The sequence below is a fragment of the Pan troglodytes genome, chromosome 18 (assembly GCF_028858775.2).
Source record: "Pan troglodytes isolate AG18354 chromosome 18, NHGRI_mPanTro3-v2.0_pri, whole genome shotgun sequence".
Taxonomy (NCBI): domain Eukaryota; kingdom Metazoa; phylum Chordata; class Mammalia; order Primates; family Hominidae; genus Pan; species Pan troglodytes.
Window position 1 is genome coordinate 45,385,609 of NC_072416.2, and position 24,372 is coordinate 45,409,980.

Sequence of the window (24,372 nt, forward strand, 5' to 3'; positions counted from 1 at the left end):
CACCTCTGGAGCCATGCTCAGGGATTCTGCCCAGGAGAAGCGTCAGGCTGTAACAGGCAGCTACAAAGCTGTTCCCTAATATTTAAAACAGAGTGTGGGGAAGTTCAAGCCTAAGGGTATATTCAAAACAAATGGAGGTTTGATGGAAAGCAATAGAGAGAAGGCAGTCAGCCTCATGAAAGAATCCAACTAAATCACAGACCAGGGCTTAACAGAGAGCACTAGGGAATGAAGAACTACAAATAACCTTCCTGAAGTCTGGACAAACCTACAACACCAACCTACAGAACAAACCTGCAAAGGAATCCAAACTTAATTATATCAGACCATGGAGCAATTTATGACCCAAGGTATTGTCAAAAATAGAGCAATCAGCTGGCAATTACTGAAGTCTAACAGCTGAGTGTGATCCAGAAAGAGACAAAGAGAGCCCTGCTAAAACCACTGTCATATCAGGATGACAAGGTACGTCTCCAAAGCTGTAGCCTCTGAGGAGCAACATCAAAGGCTTCATACTACAGGGAAAATAATCTTTATTGAAATAGTCTAGCCAGTCACTAAACAAATAAGCAAGCAAACAACAATAACAAGCTTTGGGGAGTGGAGGGCAGTATCCAAAGTTGCTACAGTATATTATTGTGGAAAAGAATCTGGCTCCATTTTTTAATATTTGTCTGTTGACAGCTTTTAAATCTTACCCCTCCCTTTTCCTCTTGTGCCCTATATCTGGGCAAGCTGGTAAAAAAGCCAGCCTCCTTTGGTGCTGGTGGGAGGTTCATGCCCCTCAAGCCCTACTCATGCATAGGAACCTCACCCAGGCCCCACCTCCAAACAGCACACAAATAACCTTCCAAGGCAGTCTCCTGTCCTTGATCTCTCAAACCATTTTCAGACCAGTTTGGAAGGCCTGCCTTGCGGTTCCTACAAAGCCTCTTTATGTGATTAATAAACCTTCTCATACCTTCTTGGCTTTTGAGCCAAATTTCGGAGGGAAGACTGTGCATACTTTTTCTGTGGAATGACCATAACAATTACCTAAATGTCCAATAAAAAATTATGAGACCCATAAAGAAACAGGAAAGTATAATCCATATACAAGAAAACAGAAAACCAAAAACCTGGCAACAGACAGTGCTGTGAGAGGGACCAGATGTAAATTTCACAGACAAAAACTTTAAAGCAGCCACTACAAATATGTTTAAAAAAACTAAAGGAAATTATGCTTAAAGAAGTGAAGTGTGCCTTATCAAATATAAAATACCCATAGACAGAAAAATGATAAAAAACCAAATGGAAATTATGGAACTGAAAGTAAATATACTGAAATAAAAAATTCACTTGAGGGGCTCAACGTTAGCTTTGAACTGCCAGAAGAATTAGCAAACTTCATGACAGATTAAGCAGCCTGAAAAACAGAGAGAAAAAAAGGATAAGGAAAAAATGAAAAGAATCTCAAAGAAATGTGGGGCACAATTAAGTACACCAAGATATACGTAATGGAAGTTCTCCAGTAGAAGTGAGAGAGAGAGAAGACAAAGAAAAATTTGAAGAAATAATGGCTAAAACCTTCCCAAATTTGATGAAAAACATTAATATTCACACCTAAGAAGCTCAATAAATGTGATGCAGAATAAATGCAAAGAGATCGAGGCACAGATAGATAAATCATAGCAAAAATGCTGAAAACCAAAGAAAAAGAAAATTTTTGAAAGAAGCAAGGGAAAAACTATTCATTACATAGAAGAGAATCCCAATAAGTTTAATGGGTGACTTGTCATCAGAAACAATGAAGGCCAGAAGGCAGTGGGATGACATACTCCAAATGATGGAAGAAAAAAGCTCCTGTCAACCAAAAGTCCTACATTCAGGAAAACTAATTTTAAAATTTAAGAGGAAATAAAGACATTTCTAGATAATGAAAAACTGAGATAATTCACTGCTAGCAGACTCACCTTGAAGAAGGAATTAATGAAATCAACTATAACCTAATATTAGTAGTAACAGAAATTTTAAAATCCTCTTAAAGTTGCTGCAAAGTGTGACCCCGTCTTACACTCAAGTTAAAAGAGAATATTAACAGCCTGTCCTCTCTCTGTGGACAGTGTACCTTATCTGTACTCTCCAACTCCATATTCCTCAAAGTTTATTACAGGCCCAGGAAGTTCCTGCACGGCTGCAGGGTCACAAGACTGGTAAGTTTAGGTTGCAAGACATGTTTCCCTCAAGATATAAGGAATGTTGTAATGCTGCCTTTGTTCCTTGCTTCTGTAACTCGCTAACCGCCTCATGTTAGCTCCCACCTTAAGATGTTTAAAAGTAGGAAAAGCCCTTTTTCAGGGCTCAGACTTTCTGGACATATGTCTGGCTGAGCCGGTGATCACCTTAATTTAATAAACTCTCCTGAACCTTTTTCGGTCTGACTGTCCCGCAACAACCTTATAAAAAATACTAAAGTTGCTCAGGATGAAAGCAAATGACCCCTGATAGTAATTCAAATCCATAGGAAAAAACGGTGCAATTAGTAAAGGAATTATGTAGTTATAAAGGACAGTTTAAATGTATATTCCTTCTCCTTTCTTAACTGATTTAAAAATGCAACTGTAATAAAACAATATGTATATAATTGTATCACTAGGCCCATAATATATAGAAATGTAATATATTTGCCAGCAACACCAAGAAGGTGAGTGGGAGCAAAACTGCAATGGACCAAGAAAATGACACCAGATGGTAACTTGAATTCCCAGGAATAAAGAAGAGAACCAGAAACAGTAACTAAGAAGGTTAATATAACAAACATTGTAAATAATATCTGCTCTACTGTCTTCTCTAAGCTTAAGAGACATAAAATTAAATAAAGTAATAATTATAACAAAGTATGATGGGTTTGTAACATATATAGATGTAATATGTATTACAATAAGGGGGAAAGAGAATAGAGCTATAAACAAGTGACATTTCCATGTCTCACTGCAATTAAGTTAGTACATATCTGAAGTAGATTCTGATGAGTTAAGATATATGTAGTAAGCCCTATAGCAACCACTAATCAAAATAAAAAGTTTAAAAAGTTACTAAAGGAATTAAGATGTTACAATAGAAAATATTCACTGAAAGCAAAAGAAAGCAGTAATGTAGGAACAGAGGACCAAAGGACTGAGGCATAGTAAACAGAAGGCAGATGTAAACTCAACTGTTGCAATAAGAACATTAATAACTTGTCAGTGGATTAAACAAGTTCACCAAAAGACAGAGCTTGTCAGACTGGACAAAAAATGCCTATCGAATGCAAAGATTTTAGTTTGGGTACAAAGCTTAAAATAAGCCATTTTCAGGTCCATGAACTTCCACGTGGAAAGAAAAGCAGCATGAGATGTGTATGGAGAAGCATTCTTTTTCAATCTGTTAAGACTGGAGCTCATTCATTCAGTTCACCAGATGGACAGTTATACACACTTAGATAAAGGTGGTAATCACTGAGGATCAGGACTGAATCTGACATAGGCATGGCATGGGCTGACATCACCAGTCATTGTGACAGAGAATTCCTAAGGAAGCATCATTAGCTGAAAGTTTGTTGTGAGGTTTTTAAGTCTTTGCTCTTTATTTGGTAATGAGTTCTGTATGTGAAATCAAGGGGAAAAAACAGATGAATGCTGCAAATAACCTTACATAAACTGACATAACTTCGGAATGAAATAAAACCAGATATAATAATTCTTGATTTTTATTATTTATTTATTTATTGAGATAAGAGTCTTGCTCTGTCGCCCAGGCTGGAGTGCAGTGGCGTGATCTCGGTTCACTGCAACCTCCATCTCCCAGGTTCAAGCGATTCTCTTGCCTCAGCCTCCCAAGTAGCTGGGATTACAGGGCACCCGCCACCACGCCCGGCTAATTTTTTTATTTTTAGTAGAGATGGGGTTTCACCATGTTGGCCAGGCTGGTCTCAAACTCCTCACCTCAGGTGATCCGCCCACCTCGGCCTCTCAAAGTGCTGGGATTACAGGAGTGAGTGACCGTGCCCGGCCAATAATGCTTATTAACAGAAATATTTTGCCTGAACTGTACAACATATTACTTTAAAAATCCAATACTGAAATAGGCTCATTTGCTCTCTTAACAAATATTTAATGAATATAACTGCATATAATACATTATACTTCAAAGAAAAATCTAGTTTGAGTGATTAGACAACTATTTCAAATACTTGTAATTCAATTTTACATAATTTTTATATGAAGTTGAAGTGAAAAATATCATTTAGGAAGAGACAAATAAAGTCCATGGCAATGCCGAGCCTGTAGAGAATCTTAGCAGCTGGGGGGCATTAAGAAAGTTTCATCAGGCTTTGAAGCACAGGGACTATCTGGACACATACAGGTGCACGGAGAACCCACAAGCAGAGGCACAAAGGTGGGAAAGGGACATGGCAGAGAACTTCAGATCAGGTTACTCAGGGAAATGTGTTGACTTAGTTATAATTTAATATTATGCCCTCAACTACTATACAAGGCACTTATACACAGTGTACATTTGAGCAAAGTTTCTGAATGTTTTATAATCCTACAGTTGAAGAGAGTCTATATAAAGACACCTATATTTTCACAGAATTGAAGTTCCAAGTAAACGTATCTCTGTAGATGAATGTGGGTACCTTCCTCTAGGAGACATTCAAACAACTTTCCTTTTTTGTCTTAGCTACCAATTTACTCAGAGTAAAATTTAATGCACAAATTTTTAATGTTGCTTAAATGTTTAGGTCGTATTTAATGCCCCAGGCCTAACAACTCTTGGGATCTTTCAGATCATCTCTGAGACGTTTTAAATTTTTTGTCCATATTTTGCAGCATATATAGTGTTTAAAGTTCTTTCAAATTCTTTCAGAAACAGTAATAAAAACACTAAGTATAATTCTGTTATACTTACGTGACCTATGTGAAAGGCTTCTGAAGATCCTTTTTGAAAGTCAGGATAAATATTAGAAATATATATGTGCATGCATCTTGTTAGATTACTGAAGGATTTGGTTATTAAATTATTTTCTGCCCACTCTGACACTCTCATATGGGAATCAGAATTCAGTTATATTACCTCTGATGCATTAATATCCTAGGAATTATTTCATTATTGGGACATATATGCATAGACATATACACCTATCCCTTCGTCCATTTTTCAAGGAATATTTATTGGGTGCTTAATATATGCCAAGTACTGTTCTAACTGGAAATACAAGAGTATTTCTTGGCGGAAACTTTTGCTCCTTTATTTTTATATATAAGTAAGTAAAATAGGTCACACTAAAGAGAAAAATAAAGATAAGAAGTGTCCATGTGGGAGGGGTGTTTGGAATTTAATGAAAGCAAACTTACAAAGTGATATTGAGTAAAGATCTGAAGGAGGCTGGGTGCAGTGGCTAATGCCTGTAATCCCAGTGCTTTGGGAAGCTGAGGAGGGAGGATCGTTCGAGCCCAGGAGTTTGAGATCAGCACCAGGCAACATAAACAGACTCTGTCTCTACAAAAAACCCCCAAAATGACAAACGCCCACAAAAACCACCAAACAAATAGATGTGAAGGAGATGAGGAAGTGAGCCCTGTGGATATCTGGGGGAAGAGCGTCCTGCTGGACCTCAGCCGTGTAAAGGCTGGAGGTGACAGTGTGTCTCAAGAACACAGGCCATGGAGGTCTGTGTGGCTGGGACAGGGAAATAGAACAGGAGAGGAGGAGATCAGATCTGAAATGTGAGGCATCAGGCTGTGCAGAACCCTGTGATCTATTGTAAGGACTTGAGTTTTACACATTATGGTATAGACTGCAAAGAACACAGGTTTGGGAATCAGAGTCAGCTGTGCCAGTCATTAGCTATGTGACTTATGGGCCTTTGTTTTCTCTACTTCTTAATTAATTTATCAATAAAGTGGGTATAATATCACCATTTATAGTAAGTTGATTTCACGCATGAATCGGAAAAGGGTGAAATGAAATAATGTATGGAGACTGTCTAACACAGTGCTCTGTTGTAAGGGGCTTAATAAATCTTAGCTTCTTCGAGGTGCTCTCATGTACAGTAAGGAACAATATCTGACACTGGTCTCACAAAATTTACAGAGCCCTCTGGGACAAAATATTTAACAACCTAAATGTAAGTAATAGAAAAATCACCCAGCCACAGGTTTTTGATCAGAAAAGTACTGACTAGCTCACAGGTGTCTTAATCCAAGGCCACCCCTCCACAACTGGCAGGTAACTAAAGAAGAGGCCAAGCATGAGAAGCTATGTCCAAAGATGGATAATAACTATTTGTTGGACCAGAATTCTAAATGGAGAAAGACAGATAAATTTGACCAGCTAGTAGAGGGAGGAGAAACAAATATTAAGAGATGCAGAGCTAGAAAAGAGGTAGCACTGCCATTTTAGGGCAACTAGAACTTAGATGCTTAGGAAGAGATAGGGAAGGTGACATGGTCCCCAGAGTTTCCTGGCCCTCTAACAAGAGCCAACAATACCCCTTAAGGTGTCTGCTCCTCTTCTGACTACACTGTACTCGAGGGTGCCTGAGCCTGTATTCCTTTAGCATAATTAGATAACTAGCAGTGTGATGCTATGAGGCAGTGCACCATACACTATCCAAGGGGCTATACTGGTATTGAACTCCTAGGTGTTAAGGAGAAGGTCCTTGGTAGATTGGAAAGATCCTTCAAGAATGAGCAGTGGCAGCCGAGTGTGGTGACTCATGCCTGTAATCCCAGCACTTTGGGAGGCCGAGGTGGGAGAATCACTTGAGGCCAGGAGTTTGAAACCAGACTGGCCAACTTGGCAAAACATCGTCTCTACTAAAAATATAAAAATTAGCTGGGCGTGGTGGCAAGGGCTTGTAGTTCCAGCTACTAGGGGGGCTGAGGCATGAGAATCACTTGAACTCAGGAGGCAGAGGTTGCAGTGAGCCATGATCGCCCCATTGCACTCCAGCCTGGGCAACAGAGCAAAACTCTGTCTAAAAAAAAAAAAGAAATTTTTTTTTGGTTTTTCTACAGTAACAAAGTTAAGTCACTAAATACAAGACCATGTAATTATAATAGACTTCATCAAACATTTGGCTGTTACATGTTTTGGAGATTAAGGGGTTGCCTATAGGTAAACATAACACACTAACATATCAGTGTCATTTAAAACGTATGTTTTAAGTCTCTTTATGTGAATTAAAATTTGGTCAACAGAATAGGTTACGACTCATCCTAAAGGATAACTCAACTTTTTAAAATACTTGGATCTGTATGCTGGAATTAGCATTAATTTCAGGATAATGCTAGAAATGCTTGTGAGCAATGGGAAAGATATACTCCAGAGCAGCAGGATTTAAGAACTTATTTAGTACAGATTCTACATGTTTTTGTAAAAGAACCCATTGCATCATATTTTTAATGTTCACAAAAGATTCACTGTGGCCCAAGAGGACAGAAGAATTTAAACCTAGATTTATCAAAGCCATCTGGAAGATATAGTCTGTGCTGCTTTTAAGAAAAAGTGTGTGTGTGTACATTTAGCATACTGATCAGAATTACTAAATCGATGAGAAAATATTATATACTTTTAAGTCAGCTGAGCAATTCTAAGGTGTCAAAAAGTACCCTCAACCTTAGCTCACTTTGCCTTCCTGGTAGATTTGTTTGAGAATCGCTCATGACTCATCGACATACACTATTTTCACTTTTTAAAGCTTTTTCAGAAACAAAATTCTATTTATCTTTAGGTAAAGGCCACAAAAACACAAACACACACTGTCTTTGAGAATTCTGACAAAAGTACTGTGTCATGTGGACTATGTTTTCCTAGAGCAGAAAGGCCAAGTTTTCATTACTCGCCAGAAGCACTATAATTAAGGTGCTTCCAAAAATCTAAATGGAAAAAAAAAAGACACATCTCTCTATAAATCTCTCAATTTGTAACAGGTCATCCTACATAATTTCAGCTCATTTTATCCCATATTTTATTAACTTGTATTTCTAAAAATGTATACCAAAAACATTCTCAAGTAATAAGCACCTGATTCCTACGAAAGATATCTGAGATCCTGAGTGCTAAGGGTGAAATGAGATCTCCAGTAATTAAAAACTAAAGTTTCATGTTACTCCATGACTTCAGCTAGTTTTCAAAAGACCATTTATGAAAAAAATTAGTTCTGTTGGTATTGGGAGATAGACAGGAGTGGTGCAGCTAAATAATACTTTTTAGATATTTTTTGTTTTTCATGCCAATATACAATATGAAGAGTCCATTATGATTATGGACAATTTCTACTAAGAGAAATGTGAACATCTTGGACAAAACATTTTTACATGGTTTATTGAAGTTGCATGCTAATTTTATTTCCTTCTTAACCACATCAGTGGTCTAGAACATTTAGTATTAATAGACTTTAGTTCACAGTAAACTAACTATATTGGATAGAAACAGACTTAGTTCATCTTCAACCTAACTAGATAAGAATTCAAACAATTTAAAGCTATTTACCACATATTCATTATATTGTATATTAAAATTATGATGACATTTTGCTCCACAATATATACAGCTCATTAAAGAGTCTAATTAGATAAAAATAAAAATAGAAAATGAAAATATCAATGAGACACCATGATCATTTATGTTCATTGGCATAATATATGCTGCTTAGGGATGCCATAAATTGTCATTCTGATTAAAAGATCTGGCAGGTCACACTGTTTAATCATGTTTCATGCCCAGGCAAAAAGCTTGATTCAAAAATCTGTATTACAGTCTAAACCCATGAAAAAAGTAACTAGTAAAAGTTAAAATGTCAGAACAAATCTGTCAATTATGATTGAAAGCAATCCCCTTAGGTGACTAAGGATCACTGTTGGGGATAAATTAATAGATGGGAAACACTGTATAATAAAAGCAAAACAGTAATTCTATTTTGTTATTTAAAAAATGTGCCCTCACTTTATAGTAAGAGCTGAGTATTTACCGGCACCATATACTGTTTTTAAATGGAGTTTCTCTTCTAGAGTTCTCTTAATAATGAAAATATACAATTTCAAAATGTCAAAAAAGTGAAGTTTCAAACACTTTCATGCATTTATGCAGAAAATACAATGTTATTGCCTCATGTCTATCATCAGCAGTATGCAATCCTAGATATCAAATTAAGAACACATCTATATTCAGAAAGCAGGTGTGAAGAAATATCAAACCATGTAACACAATCTGCTGCTAAATGTCATATCAGTCTCTTGGTAAAAGCCTGCCTAATGTTTTAGATATCTGAAGACCCAATTTACATCTAATCTGTTATCCAAAGGATATTCCTTTACTTTAGTCTACGTGATAGTAGCAGAAAACACTCACCTATCCCTTTCCATTTTCTTAAGTATAATGTGGTGGGTGGTCAGGAGAAGGAGAGATAAGTCTACATTTGCCTCTGAAGAAAAGTTAATCGGCTGCAACTCAGAGCAAATACATTGTTAAATGCCAAAATGGAGCAGGTACAGCTGTTAGCTGTTGGTAAAATGTATGCATTGCTTGCTTCTCCAATGGGAGCAAAAGGGAGGGAGGAAGTAGAGGGGGAAGGGAGGAGAAGAGCAGAAGAAAGGAGCAAGACAGAACACCGGCCATACATGAAGATGAGAAAGGGAACTTCAAATTCAAACTGTGATAGAAATGAAGAAATGAAGAAAAAGTTCAGGAACTATGAGAAAGAACACAATGAGGACTTGAATTTAGAATGTGAGACTGAGATCAAGGACAGTCTCCTAACCTAATAATTATTGTGTGTGTGTGTGTGTGTGTGTGTGTGTGTGTGTGTGTGTGTGTGAAAGAGAGAAAGAGAAAGAAGGAAGGTGGCTGGGTTTACCTAGAATTAGGGTGTCTGAATGTGAGAGAATGAGAGAAGCCAAGCATATTTGCAAGAGAGGGTTAGTAATAATTTACCATGGATAGGAGGGAAATGGAGGCTGGATGAGGGATGAGGGGATATAAAGTAGCAGGATCAGTGGACTGCAGGCCCCAGTGAGATCCAAAAAGCGTTGCAGGGAGGGCACTTAAGCATGTAACCTAGAGGGATAAGGGGTGGTAGTAGGAGAGTGGCTATGTGACTGGTGGTTTTGGAGATGGTATATTTTCTGGTACCTACAAGGTGCAGGGAACGAACTGAGCTGGCTGAGGTGGGGAGGTCCTGGTGCTGGGCTGACTCATCTCTGCAGACACTGAAATCACCTAAAATGATGACAAGAGTTAGATAACTGTCCAGAAGATGTTATGTCTCCAGTGAACTAGAAACTGATAGATGCTAGTAATAAAAAAAGGAAGATGACGTTTGGTGTAACTGGGTGGCAGAAACCTCATAGGAGGAGATTTGCAGATATTTCGGGGAGAAATAATTTGAAAGTGGTACTGGGGATTAAAGTTGCTGATCTCTAAACACCAAAATATGAGGCATGTGGCATATTCCATTAGAGGCAGCTATGGGAGATGCTTCCACAACCGTGAAAGGAACTCTGTGAAAAGAAGCAAGAATGCAGATGAGAGCTGATGGTGGAGCTGGTGTTCCAGAAGACAGAGTGGAAGTGCTGGGGAGGGAGCACAGGGGTCAGGGATGGGTAAGTTAGGAGACAGAGCTCAAGGGAATGGTCACTCTTACTGGGCATGGGAAACAGAGTGGCTAACAAGATAAGTAAGCAAAGAGAAAACAGTAAGAAGTCTTAGAGGAAATAGCATTTGAGATAAAGCTTGAAAGAAAGACAAGTATGATGTAGACAGGTTGACAGCTTACTAGGTAGAACAATGATTCTCAACCAGGGACTATTTTGCCTTTTAGGAGACACTGGACAATGTCTAAAGACATTTTTGGTTGCTACAGGTATTCAGATGGTAGAAGCCAGGTATGGTGCTAAACTAAACATCCTACAATGCATATGGCAGCTCCCCACAACAAACAAGGATCCTGCTCAAAGTGTCAACAGTGCCACGATTAAGAAACCCTGAGGTAGAGGAAGCAGCAAAGGCAAGGCAATGAGGAAAACTAGAGGAAACTGGGAAAAGGAGAGTTTGGCTTAAGCACAGGATGCCAGCAGGGGACCAGGAGAGAAAGCTAGAAAGGAAGAGAGGATCACACTGTAGGCAGCCAAGGGAACTAGCCTCTACCTTAGAGGATGAAGAGAAGCCACTGAAGGTCTTTGAGCAAATCAATGTTACAATATCACTGAGTTGGGAGGCTTTATATACACTTGGAGCCTTATCAGTAATTTATCTTTTCAGTTTACAAGCACTCTCAAGTATGTCTTTAATCATTCTTTAATGCTTTATTAATGGCTCATCTCCTTATTAGAGCAGTCAAGCCCTGGATGAGACGCATCATGTCCCACATTTGACCACACACACAGTAGGCTAGCTTGAAATTCAGACTTTAAGCTGCATGGCTTTTAACAGCCTGTCACACATCTCCTTCAACTACTAACAACAGAGAAAATATGAAAAACTTTAATTTCCTCTGTCTTCATCCCCAGTGTCTATTTACAGGCGCTGATGAAGAAAAGAAGTGGCAGGAAGCATGAGCCAGAAAAACAAAAAAAAAAGGCCTGAATCAAGAAGTATCTGGATTCCTCCTGAAAAAGTGAGCATAAACCATACTGCTAGATTTTGGAAATATTCACTAAAGCTAAAACATGGCTCGCTATTCTTCAATTATTTTAACCCTCCTCTTCAAGAAGGAAATCATTACTAACAACTTAAGCTTCTGGATTTGTACCAGTTTTTAGCTGCTCTGTAAGTTTGTTTGGATCACTTCAGTCAGCATTACTTTCAGTGATGATGGTAATTTATAAAAAGCAAGGCAATCTGTTTCTAAAAAGAAAATATTAAACTTGATTTAAGTTTCCTTTCCTGTTCTTCTCTCTAAAAATAAATTAGACACCAAACAAGGTCAGCAAGGCAATAATGTCCCAAAATGAATCAGATCTTTTCTGTCAGGTAAAGAATTTAATCTGCTGGCAGGTTTTCTGTTCAGAATGATATCACAATACCAAAAAGTCACTTATTCCTTCTCTAGTGTACCAAATGAAGCCCTAGTGACGTTAAAGAGCTAATACTATTTCAATGGCACTTTGTTTATACTTTGGGAAGGCTTATTCACCAGACAATATTTCAGGGAACATTTATTAGAGAGAGAAGCCCAATTCTTCAAACCACATGCATGGATCAAGCTAGATAAATCCTACAATGGGAAGAATCTTCTATTATCAGGAAGGAGACAAGAGTACATCCCTCCCTTTGCCCTTAATCAGCTCTGAGAAGTGCTTCCCTCTCTTTACAGACCAAAAAGAGGGCTAGAGGCACACAGAGAGATTGCAGAGTATAAGAAATGTTACCAAAGTGTAAATAAATTAACTGGTATCATCTACTAATAGATAATAAATTCAGCAAAAATGAGATAAAGGCAAATGGAGGGATTCTACTAAGCGAATTTTTACTGAGAGCTACATTTTATTTTCCTTCTTTAAAAAAGAACACTTTAGGAGACACACCTTTGTAGACAGTGGTTTCCATCACAGAAAGTTAAGAAAGTGGCCGGGCGCAGTGGCTTACGCCTGTAATCCCAGCACTTTGGGAGGCCAAGGCGGGCGGATCATAAGGTCAGGAGATCGAGACCATCCTGGCTAACACGGTGAAACCCCATCTCTACTAAAAACACAAACAATTAGCCGGGCGTGTTGGCGGGCATCTGTAGTCCCAGCTACTCAGGAGGCTGAGGCAGGAGAATGGCGTGAACCCGGAAGGCGGAGCTTGCAGTGAGCTGAGATCACGCTGCTGCACTCCAGCCTGGGCGCGACAGAGCGAGACTCCGTCTCAAAAAAAAAAAAAAAAGTTCAGAAAGCTCACATTCTTTCCCATCTGTTATTGGCTACAATAAATTCTCCCTTCCATTTCGTGCAGAATACACTTATAAAGCATATTTTTAATTTAATGTAGTCTGATGGTCCCCTACAATGAGTGAAGATTTTGTCTCATAAGATAATTGTATTTTTATCCAACTGGGAAGTCAGTTACCTTTTTCTAATATTTTCAGGGGTTGAAGGCCATATATAATAACATGCCTCATATCTTAGGCAATCTCTGTCAGTGGGGTCATTTATTTCTCTACATATGAACGCTTTTATTGTAAAAAATAATACAGTGATAACTGGAAGGCTTCTGCATTCTATTTGCTTATAGATCAGAATGGAAGGAAATCACAGCTAACCTTTATGATACACTGATTATGCTCCAGATACTGTACTGGATACTTTGCATGTGTTCTCTCATTCGATTCCTCACCTTGCAAGGCAGGAACTACTAACAGTCCCATTTCTACAGAAGAGGCTAAATTTGCCCAGCTAGTCAGTGGTAGAATCAGGATTGGCACCCAGATCCACCTGACCCCAGAGCCTGCATTCTTAACCATGAGGCTCCACTGTCTTTCTTTGCAATTGGCTTGCTTGTACTTTCCTTCCTTCACTCATTCAAATATGTACTACTAGAGACCAGGTGCAGTGGCTCAGGCCTGTAATTCCAGTGCTTTGGGAGGCCAAGGTGGGGGAACTGCTTGAGTTCAGGAGTTTGAGGCTATAGTGAGCTATGAACATACCACTGTACTCCAGCCTGGGTGACAGACACACACACACACACACACACCACTAGACACCAGCATTGTGTCAGGACTTGGAGCAAAACCAGTTAATAGGGAAGACAGAGTCACTTTACACACACACACACACACACACACACACACACACACACACACCACTAGACACCAGCATTGTGTCAGGAGTTGGAGCAAAACCAGTTAACAGGGAAGACAGAGTCACCTTCCCCAAGAGCTGACATTCTACTAGGGGACAAAGACAAGTAAATAACCAAGTACACAGAATAGTGGTCATTGTATTCTGGGGGCTTCCCAGAAAAAAGAGGTGTCAGTTGAGACCTGAAGGGTATGTAAAAGTCAGTTCAGCGAAAGGAGGTAGGGGAAGCAAAAAGGTAGGGGAAGCGAAGAGGCAGGGGAAGCAAAGAAGTAGGGGAAGACCTGGGGCAGAGGAAACAGCATGTAAGCTCCATGTGGCAGGAGCACAAAGGAAGAGATGGGGGTTCAAGAGTTACGGCTAGAGCACTTGGCGGGGACCAGACCAGAAAAGGCCTTGTGCACCATGACAAAAAGCATGCGATTCTTTCTGTTGGTTATAAGGTGCCACACAGAGATTTTAAGAAAGGGTGTGATAAGATCTCATATTTAATTTAGATGTTAGGATGTTGGCCATCTGGAGATTTAACAGGAAGGGAAGACACAACCAAAAAAAGAGAATTTTAGACCAATATCCTTGATGAACATTGATGCAAAGATCCTCAATAAAATACTGGCAAAACGAATCCAGCAGCACATCAAAAAGCTTATCCACCATGATCAAGTGGCCTGCCTTGCTAGATTGGGGAAGTTCTCCTGGATAATATCCTGCAGGGTGTTTTCCAACTTGGTTCCATTCTCCCCATTACTTTCAAGAACACCAGTTAGACATAGATTTGATCTTTTCACATAGTCCCATATTTCTTGGAGGCTTTGCTCGTTTCTTTTTACTCTTTTTTCTCTAACCTTGTCTTCTCACTTTATTTCATTAATTTGATCTTCAATCACTGATACTCTTTGTTCCACTTGATCGAATCAGCTATTGAAGCTTGTGCATGCGTCACAAAGTTCTCATGCCATGGTTTTGCAGCTCCATCAAGTCATTTAAGGTCTTTTTTACACTGTTTATTCTAGTTAGCCATTCGCCTAACCTTTTTTCAAGGGTTTTAGCTTCCTTGCGATGGGTTAGAACATGCTCCTTTAGCTTGGAGAAGTTTGCTATTAACGACCTTCTGAAGCCTACTTCTGTCAACTCATCAAACTCATTCTTCGTCCAATTTTGTTCTCTTGCTGGTGAGGAGCTGCAATCCTTTGGAGAAGAGGTGCTCTGGTTTTTTGAATTTTCAGCTTTTCTGCTCTGGTTTCTTCCCATCTTTGTGGTTTTATCTACCTTTGGTCTTTGATGTTGGTAACCTACAGATTGGGTTTTGGTGTGGATGTCCTTTTTGTTCATGTTGATGCTATTCCTTTCTGTTTGTTAGTTTTCCTTCTAACAGTCAGGCCCCTCAGCTGCAGGTCTGTTGGAGTTTGCTGGAGGTCCACTCCAGACCGTTTGCCTGGGTATCAACAGCGAAGGCTGCAGAACAGCAAATATTGCTGCCTGATCCTTCCTCTGGAAGCTTTGTCCTAGAGGGGCACCTGCCTGTTTGAGGTGTCTGTCGGCTCCTGCTGGGAGGCGTCTCCTAGTCAGGCTACACCGGGGTCAGGGACCCACTTGACGAGGCAGTGTGTCCGTTCTCGGAGTTCGAACGCCACACTGAGAGAACCACTGCTCTCTTCAGAGCTGTCAGACAGGGATGTTTAAGTCGCAGAAGCTGTCTGCCGCCTTTTGTTCTGCTATGCCCTGCCCCCAGTGGTGGAATCTAGTGGCAGTAGTCCTTGCTGAGCTGCAGTGAGCTCCTCCCAGTTCGAGCTTCCAGGCCGCTTTGTTTACACTGTAAGCTACTCAAGCCACAGCAATGGTGGATGCTCTTCTCCCTGTCAAGCTGCAGCATCGCAGGTTGATCTCAGACTGCTGCGCTAGCAGTGAGCAACACTCCGTGGGTGTGAAACCCACAGAGCCAGGCACGGGAAGGTATCTTCTGGTCTGCTGGTTGCTAAGACCGTGGGAAAAGCACAGTATTTGGTCAGGAGTGTACTGTTTCTCCAGGTACAGTCTGTCACGGCTTCCCTTTGGCTAGGAAAGGAAATCCCCTGACCCCCTGCAGTTCCTGGGTAAGGCGACACCCCACCCTGCTTCAGCTTGCCCTCCTTGGGCTGCACCCACTGTCCAACCAGTCCCAATGCAATGAACCAGGTACCTCAGTTGGAAATGCACAAATCACCCGTCTTCTGCGTTGATCTCACTGGGAGCTGCAGACCAGAGGTGTTCCTATTTGGCCATCTTGGAAGCAACTCTCCTTTTTGTTTTTTTTTTCCAGACAAGGTCTGCACTCTTGTTACCCAGGCTGAAGTGCAGTGGCATGATCTCAGCTCACTACAACCTCTGCCTCCCAGGATCATGTGATTCTCCTACCTCAGCTTCTTTAGTAGCTGGGATCACAGGCGTGTGCCACCACGCCTGGCTGATTTTTATTTTTGATAGCGACAAGGTTTCACCATGTTGCGTAGATTGGTCTCAAACTCCTAAGCTCAAGTAATCCGCTTGCCTCAATCTCCCAAAATGATGGGATTACAGGAGTGAGTCACTGCACCTGGCCTATTCCTTTCATTTTATGAATCGTTTTCTGGTTGTTTTGCATACGTATCCTTTGTCCTTTCTTCATCTCTTATTGTTTATCAATGAGATATGGTGGTTTTCTGTACTGGTAACATTTACTGGTAACATTTGAGTCCTTTCTCTTTTTTATTTGTGTGTCTGAGCTACCAGTGAGTTTTATACTTTGTGTGATCTCATGATGGTAGATACTGTCTTTATGCTTCCAAATGCAGGACTCGCTTAAGAATTTCATGTAGGGCCATTCCAGTGGTAATGAATTCCCTCAGCTTTTGCATGTCTAGGAAAGACTTATTTCTTCTTCATTCACTTTGCTTGTGCAGATGGGTAGCAGCAGCCCTGGTGGCGGCTTACTTAAATGCAAAGTCAGTATTGTTTAAGGAAGTCTCATACTATTGAACTAAAAGTACATTTCTAAAGCTTCATTAAGATAGATTTTTCCTAAAAAGGAATTGTAAGAAACAAAAGTTTGGATGTGTGTGTATAACAAAAATAAGATTAAAAAAATGAACCTATAAGTATAGAATGTTCTCATCTCGAAAAGCAAGTTTCTAAGACAACTTCCATTGCAATGTAGTCAACAACTTATTATTGAGGTTTTCATGTGATTTGGCATACCAGATAAACCACACTAAAAATAATATGTTTTCTTTTCTTAAATTCTCCCCTCTCCTCCCCACCAAAACATACCAAGCATATTGAAGTACCTAGAATCTTAGATTCATAAAAAATTTACTAGATAAAAGGTTAAATTTGTGGTTTTAAGTCAGTAAAATCCACAGTGTATTTGGGCACTAAATATTTTTAACTTTGAAAATCGTACATCAATAATGAAAATGTTGTAGCAAAAGTCATAAGCAATCCAGAATTAAGAGGTTTAAATTATGCAATATTATTTTCTACCTGTTTCTCAATGAAAATTAGGTTTTGCATTATGGAATACTTTTAAAGAAAATAAGTTTTATTACATCTCACAGCCACTAGGCCTGCTTTACTCATTTGCAATTAGTATATTATATAAAAATGTAACTGTAAAATCAGACTGTTAAGTGTTTGAATGCTCATAAAAACAGGTGGGAAGTGGGGGCGGGGGTGGGGAAATCAAGTATTTATCTTGCCTGTCTCAACTGTACTGCAAGTGACTAAAGAACTGAGGATGGCAGTTCTTTTTTACAGAAAATTTAGCTAATTATACCTGCAGTAGAGTGACAGATTTAGTGTGTCACAATTTTGCAACTTCTGTTGAAATAATGGGGCTGACAATAATCATTCATACCTACTAACCATTAGAGAATACTGTAATAGATGATCTATGCTGAGGAAAACTGAACCTACTGATCAATTTTAATATCACAGAAGAGAGAGAACTTAAACTGCATCACCTAATGAACTGAAACATACAGCAACACCTAGGAAATATTCTTGATATTCCCACTCCCACCACCCACAAAAGAATTCTGATTCTGTGGCTGGGCGCAGTGGTTCATGTCTGTAATCCCAGCCCTTTGGGAGTCCGAGGTGGGTGAATTGCCTGAGCTCTGGAGTTCGAGACCAGCCTGGCCAACATGGTGAAACCCTGTCTCTACTAAAATACAAAAAAATTAGCTGGGCATGGCAGCATGCGCTTGTAGTCCCAGCTACTTGGGAGGCGGAGGTTGCAGTGGGCAGAGATCGCACCACTGCACTACAGCCTGGGTGACAGAGCGAGACTCTGTCTCCAAAAAAAAGAATTCTGATTCTAGGAACATAGTAACATGTAACATGTTAACTTCATTGGGATACAATCTGAAAAATCCACACAACTGTACAGCACAGATGTGTACAGCACAGATGGTTTCTCTACTTCGGCATGAACCTTGTTTAACTTCCTGATTCGATAAAAACATGTTGGAGAAAATCTGGGCATTTTGAATAATGAGTAGATATTCAATGACATTAAGAAATTGTTGTTGATTGGGTGTGGTGGCTCATGCTGGTAATCCCACCATTTTGGGAAGCCAAGGTGGGTGGATTGCTTGAGCCAAGGAGTTCAAGACCAGTCTAGGCAACATGGGGAAACTCTGTCTCTACAAAAAATACAAAAAGTAGCCAGGCATAATGGCACATGCTTGTAGTCCTAGATGCTCTCGAGGCTGAGGTGGGAGGATAGCTTGAGCCTGGGAGGCAGAGGTTGCAGTGAGCTGTGATCGCATGTACCACTGTGCTCCAGCCTGCGGAACAGAGTGAGACCCTCTCAAAAAAGAAATTATTGTGTAATTTTTTTAGATTTCAAAATGATCTGGCAGTTTTAAATAAAAAAGTCCTTGCAATCTGAGATACAGATGGAAATATTTAAAAATGAAATTATATGTTTGGGATTTACTTTAAAATTATCTTGGATAGGAGGAACTTGTAGGTGCATTTACAGGGGAAACAGGATTGGGCCATATAATTGTTGAAGCTAGGTGACGGTTAAATGTGCATATATTATAATATTCTGTCCAATTTTATGTTTAAAATTTTCCATGATAACAAGTTTTAAAAGCCTGTGAAATTATTCTTATACATAAGCTAAAGATTTTTCTTATTGTTAAATTTGTAGCACATATTATTTTAAAAATTTTTAATAAAAAAGGTAAAAAAAACAGCAGGCAACATGTGCTGAAATTATCATGAATTCATAAAAACTAGAGAATTCAAATTCTGAGGCAGTTATTAACGAACAACAAAAACAACAATAGCTAAAGACTTATTTATTACAGTCAGTACTTTTTCCATGTTTCCAAATCACTGACTTTCTAACATCCTTTAAACATTAATTTCAACATTTACTTCATTAGTAATTAAATACAAAGTGTACAGTAAATAAAATCCCATACTTCTTTGGTAACTCAAAACAATTCCAGATTTATGTGCAACTCACCTGCTGTAAAATCTTCAGTCAGATCAATAAATGCATGAGAATGTGGAATTCGCATTTTACTTGTAGTGGTCAATGCTGGATGCCATGATAAATTCCTAAAAAATAAAATAAAAATACTTTTCTTAAGGTAAACATCAAATGAGCATTATTTTAAAATAAAAATCTCTGCATGCAAAACACTTAAATTTATTTATTTTTATTGATATATTCAACATACAATTCATTCTCTTAAAGTGCAGTGAGTGGTTTTTAGTATGTTCACAGTGTACAATCGTCACTACTATATAACTCCAAAGCATTTTCATCACACCAAAAAAGAAATTGTGTACTCTATTTCCCCTTATTGGCAACCACAAATCTGCATTCTGTCTCTATTCAGGACATTTCACATAAATGAAATCATACAATATGTGGTCTTCTGTGTTTGGCTTCATTCAGTTAGAACAATGTTTTCAAGTTCATCCATGTTGAAACATGTATCAGTGCCTCAGTTCTTTCTATAGCGGAATAATATTCCATTGTATGGGTTTACATTTTGCTTATCCATTCATCTGAAGATTTGGCTTGTTTCCACTTTTTGGCTGCTACAAACATTCATGTACAAGTTTTTATGTGGACATATGTCTTTAATTCTTTTTGGTATATACCTAGGAGTGGAATTGTTGGGTCATAGAGGAATATATGTTTAACTTTTTGAGGAATTGTTGAACTGTTTTCCACTTCACCATCTTACATTTGTACCCAGCAATGTAGGAGAATTCCAGTATCTCCAAATCCTGTCTTATTCTTGTCCATTTATTTTATTACAGCTATCCTAGAGGGTGTGATACAGTATTTCACGGTGGTTTGATTTGTATTTTCCTGATAGCTAATGATGCTGAACATGTTTGCTGTGGTTACTGGCCATCCGTATACATTCTCTGGAGAAATGTCTACTCAAATTATTTTTCCATTCTTAAATTGTGTTATGTATGTTACGTATTGCTTTACTGCTATCCATCCATCGATCCATCCATTCATCCATCTATCCATTTATTTTTAGATACAGGGGTCTTGCCTTTTTGCCCAGGCTAGTCTTGAACTCCTGGCTTAAAGGGATCTTCCTTCCTTGGCCTCTCAAAGGGCTGGGATTATAAGACCATTACCCTCAGTCCCTGTTGGTGCATTTTAAGAGTTCTTTACATAATCTGGGCATTAGGCCTTTATCTAGTATATGACTTGTCTCCTAGGCTGTGGGTTGTCTTTTTACTTTTCTTTCTTTCTTTTTTTTTTTTTGAGACAGAGTCGTGCTCTGTCACCCAGGTTGTAGTGCAGTGGTGCGATTTCCGCTCACTGCAACTTCCGCCTCCACGGTTCAAGCGATTCTCCTGCCTTAGCCACCCAAGTAGCTAGGATTATAGGCATGTACCACCATGTTTGGGTAATTTTTTGTATTTTTTTTTTGTAGTGGAGACAGGGTTTCACCATGTTGGCCAGACTGGTCTCGAACTCTGGAGCTCAGGCAGTTCACCCGCCTCGGCCTCCCAAAGTGTTGGGATTACAGGCGTGAGCCACTATGCCCGGACATCTTTTCACTTTCTTGATAGTACAAGTTTTTAATCTTGATTAAGTCCAATATATCAATTTTTCATTTCTTGCTTGTTCTTTTGGTACCATATCAAAGAATCCATTTCCTAATGCAAGGCCATGAAAATTTGCCTGTTTTCTTCTAAGAGTTTTATAGTTTTAGCAGTCATATTTATTATCTTTAATCTTTTTTAAATGAATCAGAAAATAAATGATTAATGTCACATAAGGTTTTCTAATATTGTGGAAAATAATAATGATTCTCTTTTACAAATATTAATTCTAAAGTTTTGGACCATGCAGAAGAATAAATTGAAGTCCCTACTTCACACTACATACAAAATTTAACTCAGAATGGATGAAAGAACTAAAAGTATCTCTGGAAAACAGTTTGGCAGTTCTTCAAAAAGTTAAACACAGAATTACCATATGATCCTGCATTTCTACGCTTAGCTATATATCCAAGATAATTAAAAATAAGTAAACAAACAAATACTTGAAAAATGAATGCTCCTAGTAGTGCTATTCACAATAGCCCACAAATGGAAATAACACGAATTCCCATCAGTGGATAAATGGATAAACAAAATGTCATATATCTATACAATGGACTATTATTAAGCCATAAAAATGACTAAATTACTAATACAATACAGACTAGTACAAAATGGATGATCCTTAAAAACATACTATGTGAAAAAAGGCAGAAACAAAAGGTTACGTACTGGAGAATTCCATTTATGTGAAATATTCATAATAGTTAAATCTATAAAGACAGAAAGCAGATTTGTGGTTGTCAGGTGCTGAGAGACAAAAGGGAGTGATTGCTTAATGCAGGGTTCCCTAACCCTTGGGCTGTGGACCACTACAGGTCCATGGCTTTTTAGGAACTGGGCCACACAGCAGGAGGTGAGCGGCAGGCAAGTGAGCATCACCTCATGAGCTCCGTCGCCTGTCAGATCAGCGGTGGCACTGGATTCTCAAAGGACTGCAAACCCTATTGTGAAATGCACATTCAAGGGATCTAGGTTGTGTGCTCCTTATGAGAATCTAATGCCTGATGATCTGAGGTGGAACAATTTTATCCTGAAACCACCCCCACCACCTGGCCTCTGACCCTGTCCATGGAATAACTGACTTCCATGACACCGGTCCCTGTTGCCAAAAAGGTTGGGGACTGCTGGCTTAGTGGGTACAGGGTTCCCTTTGCAGTTATAAAATGGTGTGGGATCCAGATAGAGCTGATGGTTGTGCAAAATTGTAAATGTACTAAATGATACTAAATTGTACACTTTATCAATTATACACCTAGGGATTCTATGATAAATTTAAAGTTTTATGTTATGTGAATTTTATCTTACTAAGGAAAGCCCATAGCACAAAGTTTCCATTTATTTCTCATTCAGTTTCCATTAATATTAACATCTTATATAACCACAGTATAAATATCAAAACCAGAAGGTAACACTGGTAGTACTTCTATCAACTATAGAAGAAAGAGCAAGTTTAAATAAAGTCATTCCCCTATAATTTCTCACTAGGTGAGAATACCCCCATTTACCAAGGCTCTACTCAAATCAGCTTTCTCCAAAAGATCTCTCTTCTCTGTTTTCCTGCCACACTTTTCCTTCCTAACAGCATTTTGGTTTGCATTAAAGTTACTTTAGGAACTTTCTCTTTGATGCTGTAAAGCTTCCCCAGAAACCTTGACTCATCAATATCTGTAGCCACAATGCCTAATCAGGACCTGGCTCCCATGAAATGTCAGTGAATGCCGGCTAGACTGAACCTCAGTCTCAAGCAGCATTTCCTATTCTTCTCTACTGCAGTTAGAAGTCACTACCGTTTTCATAGTAATATGTTCCAGTCCAATATGAAACCACAGATATGTCATCTCCATAGAGCAATTTAAGTCCAACTTAATTGTCAGCGCAGTATTCAACTGACTGGATAGCAAATTTAAAAGGTTTATAATTGTGAATTTGGTATTGATGTCTTTGGAAATCAGCAAGACACAATGGACTAATTTGTTCTTGGCAGGTGGAATCTGGGAAAAAGAATAAGCATTCATCAGGAGAAAATTTTCTCTACACAAAATGTGTTCTACCAACAGCAACCTCTTTCCAATAGCCTTCTACACATATTTTAGCACAAGCAGGGCCTAAACACACTTTAACCTAAATAAGACAGTAAAATCAAAACCAAGCAGTATTCATACAGACTAATTTCATTATTTTAACCTGAACTCTATAATATAACGTCATGGTAATAAGAAAATATTAAAATGAATTGAGAAATTGCATTTAGCATATGTTGTAAGGTAATTCACGCCAAGCAACTGATTTGATTATTCTTTCACCATATACAAGGTTAGAAATCTTTAAAATAGTTTCACTTATATTCAATTTAATAATGACTGATTAACTTATTTTTAAGATAGACCATTTATTCATCAGTTCAATAATTTCTAAGCATTAAAGTATTTTAAATTACTAACAAAATAATCACACTCAGGTTAAAGATTCTCTGACAAGTTTAACCCAAAGTAATTTCAGAAAACTTTCCTAATGTTGCCATCAAATTCATGTTATAGGCCAAGAATGATTAAAAACACAGACTTTTATAGAGTAAAGCTCAATGAGGTTGATCATGTGGCTCTGTCTCTAACCTGAGCAGTTACTGATCTCATTCCCTACAAATTTTTTAGTAGGCTAACTCTGAAATAAATTATGGCTAGAATTTTGGAAAAACTCAACTACCTTGTGACATTTTTTCCTAGGAGCTATTAAACCAAATGTTTATTTCAAAGGAAGACTCTAGAAAAGTGATAAATCAGAAGTCATAAAGGGACAGACCATCAGCCAAATTGAGCATAAAGATGTGTTTTATTGGGCCCATATACTCCTTTAAGAATCTTGAATTCATTGCTATAACTTAAAAAGAAAATCTGATTTCATATAAAAGTCTGGATTTCCAGCTTCTCTGGAAATATCAGAAATATCAGAAGGTCTGGCAACCAACCGGCTTTGTTCAGACAGAGCTAGCGTCTAAAGACAACCCAAGTGTTAATTTTCCCAAATTGCTTCACTCACTCTGGTTTCCTTCCTGGCTCCTAACAAATATGAATTTGCCACTCCTAACAATATATTAATTGCAATCTTGCCATTTTGAACATTTAAAATCAACACTTAAGTTCTTCACAGTATTTTAAGTTTTATACTTATTGCCTATGTTTTGCTATTTTACAGTTACACCTCTTAAAAGGCAGCAACTGATCCTTAAGAGTTTATTTTATACAGTGTCTATTTACTGTTCTGATGTTTACCAAAGGTGTACAGAAAATGAAAGAACAGTTGTTTCTTTTTGTGGTGCATTTTAAGATGAATAAAAACTGAATATATATATATATATATATATATACACACACACACACATACACACACGTATAGTTGTCAATAAGAACTAAAGTGAATAAATAAAAACTGAATATATATATATATATAGTTGTCA

General features: G+C 38.5%; 1 protein-coding gene across 2 annotated transcripts in view; it reads right to left on the reverse strand.

The window, feature by feature from the left end:
* Positions 1 to 24,372, reverse strand: part of ITFG1 (integrin alpha FG-GAP repeat containing 1) — a 255,382-nt gene that overhangs the window by 203,689 nt on the left and 27,321 nt on the right. For both annotated transcript variants that reach the window (XM_520622.6, XM_054669342.2), the window contains exon 6: positions 19,297 to 19,391. In XM_520622.6, the coding sequence (XP_520622.2) occupies positions 19,297 to 19,391 (95 nt within the window). The remainder of the gene's footprint in view (positions 1 to 19,296; positions 19,392 to 24,372) is intronic.